This window comes from Pogona vitticeps, chromosome 1 (genome assembly GCF_051106095.1).
Source record: "Pogona vitticeps strain Pit_001003342236 chromosome 1, PviZW2.1, whole genome shotgun sequence".
Lineage (NCBI taxonomy): Eukaryota > Metazoa > Chordata > Lepidosauria > Squamata > Agamidae > Pogona > Pogona vitticeps.
In genome coordinates, this window is record NC_135783.1 from 298,594,295 (window position 1) to 298,609,265 (window position 14,971).

Here is a 14,971-nt window from a genome sequence, read left to right on the forward strand (position 1 = left end):
ACATTTGTGTTTTTTCTGGGGTTAAAATAATGTTGAGGGACTGGATCTACAAATTGGATAATGACCAGGACTTAGCCTTAATAGACTCTTCAAATTTCTCTCACTGGTACCATCTGCTGAAAACAAACCACCCAATGGTGCAATACTTACATACACTTACTTTTGCCTCATTGAGAACCGCATTCACAGAGCTCCGTTTCCAAACCATGCCAACCACTGTCTTAGACATGAATGTCCCTAAGCATCTAAGGCTACGTATTTACAGAGTACGTGAGATAGAGGATGTTGTCCACTATTTACTCAACTGTCAGCTCTATCAAAACCCCAGAGAAAAGTTCCTGGGTAACATTTTGGCTGCCCTACAGAAGGAAAGCCCCCAGATAAAAGGTGGTCAGGTTACTTTTGGTCTTTGGCCCATATGTTACATACAGAACAGTGCTGTTTGCAAAAGGGTCCAGAAACATTCATGCTAATTTCCTGAGAGCCATTGCAATCAATTGTGTGGGAGACTCCCAGATAGGAAGGGTCTCTTATTATTTTATATGTCTGTCATTTTTTTCATGACTTTACTTAATCATATTTGTATTTTAAACAATTGTGATGGCTTTTAGCCAATACAATAAACTTGAACTTGGTTGATAAGACTTATACTGCTAAGAATTTTAGTGTATCACAGCTGAATCTTTCATGTCCTGTACTGTTCTTGCCTGTTTATTATAGTCTGTCTACGGTGTTACAGAAGACAGTCAGTCCCAAAGCCCTGTACATATGCCCTCCCAACCAGTCCGAAAAACAACAAAAGATGATGTCCGGAAACAAGTGAGTAATCTGCTCTGGAATGCTTCCTGTTTCTCTTGAGGAACAGGTTCATATTCCTTCATGTTCTGTTTTTAATTTCTATGTGTGGGGGCATTCTTGAATAAATATAAAATTAGAAATGTCCTTTTCTCAACAACAACAAAGTATGTAGAGAACAGGACTGTTTCAAATTCGCCTTGCATTTACAATCATGTGTGGGAGAAAAGGGTCTCATGCAGCAGCTCCAAGTCTAACCACACTGCAGCACCCTTGTATGTGTCATCTGTATTGCCCCCCCCCACATGAGCTAAAGCATGAAGAGTTGCAGCAAAAAGCCCATTGTCTCTGTGTTAGACCCCTAGACAGGCCTCACCAAAAACAATCAGCTGCCTCCAACAGATTACTATCCCTCCCCCATCATCCTGCTGCCTGTGGCAGCTAACTCCCTCTGCTTCCTGGTAAGACTGACCCCAACTCAGGATGATCATGTTTTCAAGATGTGTGAGGAATCTACATTAAGTGGGTGTCCAATTTGTGACATTCATCCTCTCAACACATGGAGAAGGAGGATGTTGTCAGAGTGAGCCAGTGTCAGAGGGGTTTACACTTCTCCATGCCTTCCCCACCACCACCCCAGTCATGCAGTTTTAATCACACTAGGTATTCAGATGCTTAATGAGTGTAAGTTTGATGCCCATCAAATTAATGAAGAGGGATATGTCTGGTTTAATAATTTCTTCTGTGCTGAAGTACTTTGTCAGCAGATATCAGGAAACAAATTTATTTCAGAGGCATTTGCATGTATGTGGGCAGCTGGAACCAGAAGCTCCTTGGGTGCATGGGGCCTGAAGGCAGCTTCATATGCTTCTGCCAGCAGCAGGTTGAATACAGGAGCCTGTTCTTACCACACATTGCAAATGCATTTTGAAGCACTCACAAAGATTTGGATGGAACTTGGGATCTTTAAGTATGTAAAAGTCTGAACCACAAAAATGAAATTGGTGATATTGCTGTAGTAACACCCAGTACATACTTGCTGTCTCTTTAAGAACTGTTTTCATTTCTTTTCATCAGATATCATTTCTGAATGTGCAGATAGACAGACACTGTTTAAAAATGTCTAAAGTAGCAGAAAGGTAAGTACCCTGATTTGTATTGTTTTTGTGGTTGTTGCTGTAGTGCTTCTCTACTCTTGGTGCACTCTCTCTCAGGCATAGCATCCTTCAGTCTCAAGAGACTATGGTAACATGCTCTGAATCGAGGAGTGTCCTCTCCAGAGCATGAAGCCCGGGTAAGGTAATATGGAGGATAGGCTGTTACCCAAACAGCAGATCCCCCCTCTCCACATTGCTGAAATGGTCCAATGGAAAGGCAAGAGCCAATACAACTGGTTCCAGCAATGTCGCAGGAGTTGGCAGAAAGACACATGCTGCCTTCGGGACTCCAGCTCCGGATTTTGCCTCAAGGTTAACTCCTGAAGCCTTTTCCATGAGTGGATGTAGCCACAAGGCAGTGGAGGTTTGAAATCGGAGTTTTCCTTCTCCTAGATGGGCTGCCTTCCATGGCTGACGAGCCCCACCTACCCGGCCTGCTCTTTAATAGTGCAAAAGTATGATCTGATCATTAAAACTTTCCTGACTCCCCGGCTTATGCAAATCTAATTGGCTTTCCTATTTACCATATTAAGGCCAGATACAAAATTTGAGAATTTCTTTCTCAGATGATTCAATATAATATTTGCAACATTTGGACTCGTGAACTGCATTCAGGAATGCATACTCCCTGATTTTCCCAGCTATTGTTTTGGACAGTCAGGAATGAGGTCTGTGTGCTCCTGCTCTCCCTCCTCCCAGTGGACTGCCTTGATACTTCATACTTCTTGGCTCATAAAACTCATTTGATCTTGATTTGCAATCTTGGCTTGTGGGGGGTTGCTTGAATCTCAAATTGCTGGTGCAGACCTTACAACAAACTGAAGAACCAAGGAAATGTTCTGTTAAGCTAGTGCACAAGGAAAGGAGGGGGCACACAGAACTGGGAGCGGCTATAAATTCCCAGTCCTCTGGACTGTGCTTTCAAAGTTTAGAACAGAGCTTGGACAAACCTAGTTTTTGGGGCTACAACGTCCTAAATCCCCCACCATGCCAGCTGAGAGTGTGTGAGTTGTTGTCTGCAAATGTTGCTCTCCCAAAATGAGGCACAATGCATTCTTGTTGTCTGGGCAACTGTATTTGGTATGCTTTCCTGACCAACAGAGGGCCCTCATAAACAACATTTCATGTTTTCTGATGTTCCCTGCTTGAGATTTGAAAATAAGACTACCTAAAATCTACTTTTTTTAAAAAAATGAACACATCATCCACAGCAACAGTATATGAACTCAACCCCACCCCTCTGCACAAGCCTGTATAACATTACAATGAAAATGTTCCCTTTTCTGTGAAGAAAATTTGATGAGCAATAAAATCTTTATTCCACCCTTGTCAGTGTATCTGTGAAGATTCTCAGTCATCCAGGTGAGATTATCTGGAGGTTGAGTCATGGAAACTGTACTCCTTTCTTACTAGGTTGAATTATGTTCTTTCGTTACTCATCCAAGTAACTGAAGCTTCTTCAGTCCAAGTGACTGAAGAAGTTACTTGGATGAGTAGCAAAAGAAGTCCAGTTGCCCTGACTCAACTTCCAGATACCCTTGCCAGTGCTGTATGGCTACAGTGGTTAAACTCACATAGAATAAGGCAGTTTCATTCAGATGTAACACTAAACAGTGGTTTACTCGGCCTAGGGATGGCATGCTTCCTCTTCCTATTCTATGCTGACATGGGTGCCACGAAGATATCAGACATATTATCAATTTCTAGACTGCCTAGAGTTCCTTGTTACATGTGAACAGAGCAGAACTTGGAGAGTAATTTGTTGGAGAGTCTTGGAGAGTAATTTGTTAAAAAGATTCTTCAGTATGGTTTTATCCCAGCCTGTTTAAAAATCAGATTTAAAATACACCAGCTTTTCCTTAAATTCCCTGAAGAGAAAATCTGACTTGTCTAACACTTATTCCAGACCTGGGCAAAGTGTGGCCCGAGGGTCACATATGGCCCCCAAGCCGCTCCTGCCCAGCCCACGGACAGTTTTGAACATCAAAACCTTTTATAGCTTTTTGTCCAAAGTTGATCAGTTACTTATCTTTAACATACCGCAAAAAACCTCTTTAGTATTTGTGAAGATTAACAAGTTTAAAATAAAAACAATCATAAAATCACTGTTTCATTTTATTTTTAAGTAAAGTTGGTTCGGCCCCTAAACACAGTTCAGATTTTTCATGTGGCCCCCCTATAGGAATTAATTGCCCACCCCTGACTTACGCTGACTATTACCTACACTATTTTCCATCTCTGATGTAAGAGGAGGCAAAAACTTCCTGATATCCTTTTGTATACCAGAGGAGGGAAGGGGAGGAGAGAGCATCTGAACCTAGTGCTTGAAGCTCCTAAACCAGTAGCTCCCAACCTTGGGTCCTCAGAAGTTACTGGACTAAATCTCCCAGAAGCCTTCACCACTAGCCAGGATTTCTGGGAGTTGCAGTCCAGGAACACATGGGAACCCAAGGTTAGGAACCCTGGTTTAATGCCATCTTCCCCAGTCAGGTCTTGTGCACTATGGCTCCCAGCATTCCTAACTGTTGGCCATATTGACTAGGATTGGTGGGACAGCTGGAGTCCAAACCATCAGGGGGCACTAGTAAGGTAAAGCTGAAAAGACTCACTCTGTGAATTAGGATGAGATAGTGTAAACAGTTTTTAAGGTCATTTGACCTTGAAGTTCAGATAAAATTCTATGCTCAGCAAATCCAGATCTGTTGATTAGGAAGGAATTGTTTTTGAATAGTATCCCTTTCAGAGTGTAAGCTCAGTTTAAACAGCTTATTGTTTTAGTTGGGAATGTAGCCTTTTAACAAATCAAATTGCATAAAGATGTCTGGTGTAAGATCAGTGTAGCATTAATACCCAAGACTATTTTTCCCTGTTGTAGTCTCCAATAAAACATGCTTTTGTTGGAAAATGCCAAAGCAAGCAAGCTGCAGTGTCAGCATATCAGAATACCACTCCAGTTGGGGGGGGGGAGTTATGGGTGATGAACTGGAACAACTGCTAGGAACTTGTATGAAAAATACTATTGTGTACATCTTTTCTCTTGGCTGGACTAAAGACAGCTAGTTCCCCCTTACACAAACACATACCAATTAGACTTACTACTGTCATAAACACATTGTTCTCCATAGTCTGATCTGTCACCACTGATACATCTAGGGAGACTTAAGCTGATTATTCCTTCTCCTTGGGAACTGGCAAATCTAGCTCCATGAAGGGAGCCCAATAGTTTTCTCTGGGTAGTTAAATACAAGACATTGTTTTTATATGCCATCAACTGACTCCTGGTTTAATGATGACCCTGATGAACTGCTTGATAGCTCAGCGGTTTAGGCATCTGACTACAGAGTCAGAAGCTGAAAGTTCAGTTCTCCACTGTACCACCTTGAGAAGGGCTGGACTCGATCCAGCTCTGCAATTCAATGGTTATTATAAGGTTTTTGAGATACCTGACATGTTCAAGGAGTTGTTTTGCCAGTGCTGCCCCCTTTCTCCCATGCGTTTCCATGGCCAAGCAGAGATTTGAACCCATGCTTTCCTGAGTCCTTTTGTTTCTGATCATGGGGCATTCTTGGCAAAGATACTGGAGTGGCATTGCCAGTTCCTACTCCAGGAGAAAGAAAGCAGACCGCCGAAGAATTGATGCCTTTGAATTGTGGTGCTGGAGGAGGCTCTTGAGAGTCCCCTGGACTGCAAGGAGAACAAACCTATCAATTCTAAAGGAAATCAGCCCTGAGTGCTCACTGGAAGGACAGATCCTGAAGCTGAGGCTCCAGTACTTTGGCCATTTAATGGGAAGAAAAGACTCCCTGGAAAAGACCCTGATGTTGGGAAAGTGTGATGGCAAGAGGAGAAGGGGACGACCGAGGATGAGATGTCTGGACAGTGTCTGCGAAGCAACCAGCATGAATTTGACACAACTCCGGGAGGCAGTAGAAGATAGGAGGGCCTGGCGTGCTCTGGTCCATAGGGTTACGAAGAGTCGGACACGACTAAACGACTAAACGAAATTTCCTGAGTCCTAGTCCAATAGTCTATCTGTTACACTACACAGACTCTCGCATGACAAGTTAAAAACCACAAAAACAATAAAGCCCTTGATGAGTAGAATAACATCACAATGTAAACTAATTAATTTAATAAATTAAATCAACAACAGCAGAACATGGACAAGGCAAAGTTTAAACAGCAGGTGTCATGAAATCAAATTAAAATAGGTTTTACACAGCTGCAAAAACAAAATAGTCTTCACTCAGTGCGTAAAAATGCACCATAACATCAGAACTGGGAAGGACATTCCCACCTCTACCACAAATGCCTGCTCTAGCAGACACCTGTCTGGCTACATTTCAGGAGGGTAGCCTGAGAATTCTTAAGACCATCAGCAAACTGCAGCTTCCAGGACCATTTGGTGGGCCATGCCAGTTAAACGGATGCAAAACCAAAAAGAGTTTTTAATTGAGAGAGGCACTGGTGTCAGGGACTGCAGGCAGCGAGTACCACAACGGTTCCACATTCACTGAATGTGGATATGGAGGCCTCTGGTCTGTTCGTGCAGCCTTATTCAGCTCTTTGATACACTGAAGATGCAAGCACTCCCTTCTGAGTGAGGATCGGGCATCCTAATACCGTAGAAGACCCTGAGAAGTGCTATATATATATAACCCTTTGCTTTCACATATTCCAGATAGGGTAAAGATTGTGTTTGTAACCATGGGAAGAGTAGGGTAGCAGTGTGCAAAAGAAGACAGGGCTCCCAAGTCCTTTTGAAAAGGGTGTGGAAGAGAAGATTACAAGAGATGCCAGCATCATGTAGGCGACACCTGCTGAAATCCCTTTGGCCACATGACCATTAACAGAATGGTAGCCCTGCCCTTTTTTCCAGGTGGCCACCTTAGCAGAAAGTCACAACTGAATCATGGGGTTTATGGCCTCACTTATCAAAAATGGAAGAGACCCTAGATAAAGAGCCCTCCTGAGAGCGGGGGGGGGGGGGAGGAAGGTCCTTTTCCCTTTTCCAGCAAAGGTGGAGAGCACTAGAGCCAGTTTATTTCCATTTTCTGTGGGCACAGTGGAAAAATTGGAGAGTTCCCCTCTTCAGTTAGAGAACTTTTCAGGGAGAGTAGACTTTTGAGTTTTCCAGACATGCATAGATCTGCCGTCGTACATCGGTGAGCGAAATGCCTGCCAACCAGCCCTAGAGCAGCCCTGAGAGAGTCACAAATCCTTTGCCTTTTCTTCCTCTTGCTTTGGCCTTTCCTCCACTGCAACACCAATAGTAGCTTTCCAGTTTGTTGGGTGGGATAAGCAGCTATTTGCTCGCATTAAAATATCTGATGAAGTGCCTCTGAATTGGCCATCATCATCACCCAATGTCACTGGGGCTTTGAGAACAATATCAAGAAAGTCCACACAGTATTATAAGCAGTTGCAGATTCTAGAAAAATAACATCAACAGAGCTACAAAAAAAGAGAGGCAATATTAGGAACAGTATATACACTACACAAATATTTAACAGATACTTAGTTTTTTTTGTTAAAACGTATATCTGTTATGTAACATCATACCAATCAGTGTTTTTATAACTCTGATTGATTGTGCCTGATATTTTTAATGGTAGTAGACATCTCAGTGGTAGAATAAGGAAATTTCTGGGTAACTGACCATGCATGCCAGAGTTGCAGATAAAGAATTGGAAAAAATTAACAAAATATCTGGCAATAGAAATAACTCGCTTGTGGATGAAACACATAGTTATTAGGGTCCCCATAGTCATCAGAGCATTTTATAAAATATTATAATCAGCTGCAGATCTCTGAAATAATATTATTAGAGCTTCAAAAAAAAAGGCAGTGTTAGTTAGGAACAGCATACATATTATACGAATATTTAACTGATACTTATGTTTTTGATTAAAATTTATCTGTTACATCACACCAGACTATATTTTGTATTTTGTATTAATACTCATCATAATAGCAGTTACAGTGATATCTTGTAGAGGTTGCAGTCTGATTAGAAGAAAGCTTGAGTGTCACAGACTACAACCCCCCCCCCATTTTATTTTATTTTTGAAAATAAATCCTTTACTCTTCCACTTGCTACTTATCTCTAAAATAAGGGTTTTTCCTCCTTCAACTCCTGATCTATAGTGGTCATGAAATGTAATTAATGAAATGAGATGAGACAGGGGAGGACTCAAAGACCCTGAGGCTTTACTGGTGAAATCTGCATTGACAATGAAACATTGTGATTCTAATGCTTTGAGATATAACAGCAATTTTCCTGTGACAACTTCAAGAGAAAACGTGTTCTTGCCACCAGCTGCAGTGTTTCTGATTTTCAAACATATAGAAGCCGTGGGTTAGGCTGGGCAAGGCGAAACGTCGATGGCATAAATGGCCAGTGTTACAAACCTTAGTTCTTCCTCTTAGCTAAGGGTTATGTAGAATCTAAACAGCTGCAAATCAAGTGCAGAATGTTACTCTGTCGCAATGTATGCCCACATAGTAAGAATTAACTTTCATATATGTGAGTGCTACAAACCCCATTCAATGATTGTCAGCATTTACCTGCAGATGCAGAATTTTCAGGCATTTCCAAAACTTATTCAAAGATGTTACTGCTCCCAAAACTCAGATATTCACTGTAATGAATATTGAGAGCTGAAATGTTACTGTCAAGTTCTTCTTCTGTACCTTCAGGTCAGAACTGGATTATATTGACTCTGACAGGGCTTTCAATGTAAGTGAGATATTTAAGGATTTGCCAGTCCAACTCCCCCAGTGAGTTTTCAGGGCTGAGTGAGGATTCGAACGCAGACCTCCTGAATCCTAGTCCACTGCTCTGTCCATCACACCACACAGCGTGTCACTGTCCAATTAGCTACATTTATATTCTGCCTTTCCTTCAGTGATCACTAGGGAGCATCACAGCTCACTTTCTCCACAGTTAATCCTTATGCACATGAACAGACATTTTTGATATCATTTTTACCTCATGTGCTTAGTAATAGCTCAGGCCACGAAGAGGATGAAATACAGATGTATAGTGGATTTGTCATGTCTACACAATACAATATCACATCTGAAATTAGTCAAGTTTTAAAAATAATAATAAACACCACTGTTTTCAAGAACTTCTACAGACACAAACACACACACACACACACAAAAGATGTACCTTGAAAAACAGTCTGGTGAAGAATTAACTTGCCATAAGAAGACTCAGTGAAGACAGTGTCGTTATTCAAAGTGTAGAGAAAGCATGTACAGTTCTAAAGCCTTGTTCATGGAATCATCATCTGAAGGCAAACAGCAAGCTAACACCAAGCAAAAGTCAAGCAAGCATTTCTGTCTCCTCGATTTACATTGAGCAGATTTAAATTAACCAACTATTTGCAAGAGAAGTCAAAGTCGTATATAAGAGCATAACTTTGGCTGGAAGGTGGCTTTAGGATGATTTTAATGACTATTGCTGTCTGACAAGCCAACATTCTTATTTCTGAAGAAATTGAAGTGACGTCCCTGTAAACCTTGGCTTGTAAGAGTATACTCATTAATTTTCTTTCCTTTTAGAGAAGTCTATATGGGATAAAGCATTTGCACTGATTGTGTAGAAACCAACAGAGATGGGGAAATGCAGGTTTTTTTTTAATTACATCTCCCAGAATCCCATAGCCAAGATAGTGACTATGGGGTTCTGAAGTTTCTTTCTCATAGAGTAACTTTTCCAATCTATGTACAATAGCAATATGTAGAGAGATATCATACTTAAAGTATTTCTAAACATCTATTCTCAACTGTGGTGTGTCCCCCCCCCCTTTTCTCCTGCTACAGTTTAATTACTTACTCAGATCAGTACATTGATTATGATCCTTTTATAACTCCTGCTGAACCTTCCAATCCCTGGATGAGTGATGACACTGTGTTTTGGGACTTAGAAACAAGGTAAGCAATTAATACTTTTTTAACTAGACAAATGAACAAGCAAGCAAACAGACAACTCTCCTTTTGGACTAACATATTCCTATGGGTTAAAATTGAGCCAAGGTACATCAAAGGGAAAGATAGGAGAGCAAAGTCTTTTTCAAAGGCCTTACCGATACCAAACACAATTACTGCCTTAGTGATACCAAATGACTCCTCCCCTCCTAGAATGTCTCTCTAAGAGGGTCGTCCACTGGCTCATTCTAGCAATTTTTGTTTGTATAGTATCGTTGATGTATGTACTACTTCAAAAAGCAAGTGAGGCTACTCTTATTAGTTTGGGTATTTTCCCACCAAGCCTGGGAAGCACTGCTGAGTCTGATGCCCTAGAGATGGGCACAAACTGGAAAAATGGTGGTTCGGGATGATTCGTGGTTCGTCACTACTCATGGACCTTGAACTATCACGAACCCTTCAAAAAAAACAAAAACCTGGCACTTCATTTCATTTAGGCAAAATGGGATCCCCTGGCCATTTTATGTTTTTTTTTTCTGGTTCATGGTTTGGTTGATGCACAAAAGAGTTAAGCCCCAGTGCTACATTTTCCCACCTGCCAGTCACAACTCATTCCCATGAAACTGCCTTCCTATTTACAAACTGGGGCTCGTGTCCTTTTAACAGCTTACCAGCCTGCAACATATAGATCAATTCGATACAGAGTTTGCTTACCAGCAAGCCTCAGCTTAGTCCTATGCAGGTCGCTTTCAATGAGCATACCTTTCAATACCTTGAATTCGGTTCATTTTCCTCATCTTTTAATATGCACCACATTAATGCTGTTTGTTAGATTCTATCCATTGTTTTTATATAGGACAGGTGATCTCCCGAAAGCTAAGGACCATTTTTCAGATTTGTGAGATATCTATATCTTTAATACATGTGATACATATAGAATATTTTTTTTATATGTGCCCACTTGTGCATGTGGGCAGCATGTGCACACACATAAACCTGCCTAATTGATATATAGTGGTACCTCGCTTAGCGACGTTAATCCATTCCAGGAAAAACGTTGCTAAGTGATTTATCGCTAAGCGATTTTAAAAAGCCCATAGAAACGCATTAAAACGTGTTTAATGCATTCCTATGGGCTTAAAAACTGACCTTATGCAAAGATCCCCCATAGGGGCGGCCATTTTCGGTGCCTCTAAAGCGAGGCAAAACAGCGGGCGGCCATTTTGGAACCGCCGATCAGCTGTGCAAAAAGGGTCGCTTTGCCATGATCGCTTCCCCGCGATCATCACAAAGTGATTTTTGCCCCATAGGGGCCATCACTAAGCGATCGCTCTGGCGATGGCCAAAACCGCATCGCTAAGCGATTTCATCGCTCAACGGAGCAATCGCTAAGCGAGGCACCACTGTATGTATATAAGTTTGGATCCAAAGATCCTGTCGACGTTCTGCCCATGCATACTCTGATTGAAGGGAAGAGGTTATTTATTTTATTTTATTTTATTTATATCCTGCCCATCTGGTCTTGTCACTTCACCTCCTGCAAGGAGTTACAGTCAAAAGGAGAACTGGGACGTTCCATTGTAGAGAGACTCTGTGGGAGCAAAGACTTTTCTGTTCTACCCTGAATCCAAGCCATAATATATAACAGTGTTGTAGCCATAAGCACCACCTAGCCTCCCTTTCCCCTGATGTTTTGACAGACTAACAAAGGCCCTGTTTATATGCATACAGATTTGTCTGCTCTCTGAAATCAATGGGACGTGAGGTTTTCTCCAGTTTAATAACTGCTGGATAGCTCTGTGGTTTTGGTCTCTGGCTGCAGAGCCAGAGGTTGGGGGTTTGATCTCCTGCTGTGCCTCCTGAACGGGAGCTGGACTTGATGATCCAGAGAGTCCCTTCCAGTTCTGCAGTCCTGAGATTATTATTATATTTAAATTGTCACTACAAGTCTTTGGTGACATTTTTGAACTGAAATGTCATAGACCAGTGTTTGAAAATTCAACAAGGAAACATAAGCTGATACTTCTGTTTTTCTCTGTAACCTTTTCACAGCAAAGAACCTTCTCAACATCGAGTGAAAAGGTGGGGCTTTTCTATAGATGAAATATTGAAAGATCCAGTGGGACGGGAACAGTTTCTTCGGTTTTTGGAATCCGAATTCAGTTCTGAAAACCTCAGGTAAGGTCTCTTCAAATAAGCTCGATTTCTAATGCTCGCAAAGTTACAGCACTCAGGAGGAGTTCACTGATGATAATGGAGAATGATTTTTTGTTCTGTCCTGTCAAGTTGCTTCTGCCCATAAGATGTTTTCCAGAATATATGCGGTATTCAAGGAGTGGTTTCTCACTGCCACCCTCACGGAATTGGCTGAGCAGGGACTTGAACTCAGATCTCATGAGTCCTAGCCACTACACTTACATTGCCTCTCGGGAGGAGGTTACAGTCAAGGTAATCGGCCTCCATAGGTGGTACAATGGTGTTGGATTTCACCTGGTCTAGCCCATAGAGTCAGAGATACTTCATTGTGGACAATGATGATTACAATAATCATGTGAGGATCTGAGGATTCATATTGTCGTCCCACACTGGTATTCTATGTTATATCATTATCTGACAGTAAGGCAGTAGGAAACCTCCCCATGATAAGTTTGTCACCGCATTAATGATTAACAGGTAAGTCCTCTTGCATCCTTCATCTATTATCTTGTAAAGGTTTTATTCCTAAATATGTTTTCAGATTACCTGACAAGATGGTTGAATAAAAAAAAAATCCAAAGGACTTCAATCTGTCCAGTCTACAATTTAATTCTTTGTGAATTGTTTTCATAAAGAATCTCATGTGCTTTTGTCTTGTTAAAGAAGTTGCTGGGAGTGCGAGGACGGACTTTGCCCACAACCGCATTTGAGCACATAAGCACATTTAAGTCTGACAGAAATGCTTAAGTGCCACATCTCTTTGGCCTGGATGGTGGCCACAGGCAAATACAGCTGAAACAGCAATTTAACAGGCTGTTTATTCTTCTTACACTCTCGATACAGCATTCCGCTCATGAACCCAGGTACCACAGTCCTGAGACAGACCATTTCTCTATTGATTTTCTGTGCCATGCCTCCTTTATTGTTGTCTCCATAGGAGATTCACAGCCCAGCAGTTTGCAGTGGCTGACTGCAGGTTTTCCAGTGACTCCTTTGCAGAGGCAATAGGGGAAGGATGCATACCGTGTGCCTTCTTTCCAGTAGAAGGGACCTTGCATAGTTGTTGCTCTACCAACCATTTTGATTGTCTTGCTCAACTCCTTTCATCTCTCTTCTTTTATCGTATTTCTTGTTTATTCAGTGTTCTTGCCTGTAGCTGTTTGTATGAGATAGATAGGTATATCTTCACCTATCTTACCCATGCATGTAAAAGGACTGCAATATTCTTCTCCTCCCCTGCAGGAATGGCAAGCAATTCCCTGTCATTCTCAATACAGTTCCTACATTCGTGAGAACAAAGTTTGGGGTGAAATGGCTCATTGGTTGCACAGAATTATGCAGTTGATGCAATTGTATAAATAGTGGAGGTTGCCAGAACTGAGTGCAATTATTGCCTTTTTAAAAAGAATTTGAAGCACTGGTTTGGTTATTTATTTATTTATTTATTTATTTATTCAATTTATATGCCGCCCAAACTACCCAGAGGTCTCTGGGCGGCTTACAATAATTAAAATTCAATATAGCAAAAGATAAAATAATTAAAATACAATTAAAATACAATTAAAATTGCCATCAGACCCACAGCTAATATAATTTCAATTAAAAGCCTTCTGGAACAGGAAGGTTTTGACCTGGCGCCGAAATGTCATCAGCGTCGGCGCCAGACGAATCTCAGTCGGGAGGGCATTCCATAGTCTGGGGGCAGCTGCCGAAAAGGCCCTTTGTCTACAAGCCGTCCCTCTTACCTCCTTAAGGGACGGCTCTTTCAAAAGGGCCCCCTGGCTAGATCTTAACTGCCGGGTAGGTTCATATGGAAGGAGGCGGTCCTTCAGGTATCCAGGGCCCAAGCCGTTTAGGGCTTTATATGTCAAAACAAGCACTTTGAATTGGGCCCGGGCAGCAACTGGTAGCCAATGTAACTTATACAGAATCGGCTTGATATGTTCCGTGGCAGCTGCACCACTCACCAGCCGCGCAGCTCGATTCTGGACCAGTTGCAATCGCCGGACCGTCTTCAAAGGCAGCCCCACGTAAAGCGCATTGCAGTAATCTATGCGGGATGTTACCAGTGCATGTGTGACTGTCATGAGACTCCGCTCGTCCAGGTAGGGCCGTAGCTGGTATAATTTCCGCAGCTGAAGGAAGGCGCCCCTGGCCACCGAGTCCACCTGGGCTTCCAGTGTTAGACTGGGGTCCAGGAGCACCCCCAAGCTGCGGACCCTGTCCCTTAGGGGGAGTGTAACCCCATTCAGGGCGGGGAAATGGCCCTCCAGCCTGTCCGGCGAAGCACCCACTAACAGCACTTCCGTCTTGTCTGGATTGAGTTTCAATTTATTAACCCTCATCCAGTCCATTATCAGGTCCAGACACGAGTTCAGCACAGAAACTGCCTCACCTGGATTGGTGGAAAACGAGAGGTAGAGCTGAGTATCGTCAGCATATTGCTGACTCCTCAGCCCAAACCTCCTGATGACCTCTCCCAGCGGTTTCATGTAGATGTTGAACAGCATGGGGGACAGTATTGAGCCCTGAGGAACCCCATGACATAACTGCCATGGGGCAGAGCAACTGTCCCCCAGCACCACCCTCTGGACACGGTCAGCCAGGAAGGAGCGGAACCACTGTAAAACAGTGCCCCCAACTCCCAACCCAGCCAGCCTATCCAGAAGGACACCATGGTCGATGGTGTCGAAAGCCGCTGAGAGGTCCAGGAGTATCAACAGGGTCACACTCCCCCTGTCTCTCTCCCGGCAAAGGTCATCGTACAGGGCGACCAAGGCAGTCTCTGTACCAAAACCCGGCCTGAAACCCGATTGAAATGGATCCAGAAAATCCGTTTCATCCAGCAGCGCCTGGAGTTGCCCGGCCACAACCCGCTCCAACAC

General features: G+C 42.6%; 1 protein-coding gene across 12 annotated transcripts in view; it reads left to right on the top strand.

Annotated features, from left to right (window-relative positions):
• Window positions 1-14,971, top strand: part of RGS6 (regulator of G protein signaling 6) — a 338,372-nt gene that overhangs the window by 271,215 nt on the left and 52,186 nt on the right. For all 12 annotated transcript variants that reach the window (XR_013543809.1, XR_013543806.1, XM_078390822.1 and 9 more), the window contains exons 11-14: window positions 721-819; window positions 1,873-1,934; window positions 9,786-9,896; window positions 11,943-12,068. Coding sequence is in view for 10 of the 12 variants with exons in the window: in XM_078390822.1 (XP_078246948.1) it covers window positions 721-819; window positions 1,873-1,934; window positions 9,786-9,896; window positions 11,943-12,068 (398 nt within the window). In the remaining 2 variants the exon portion in view is untranslated. The remainder of the gene's footprint in view (window positions 1-720; window positions 820-1,872; window positions 1,935-9,785; window positions 9,897-11,942; window positions 12,069-14,971) is intronic.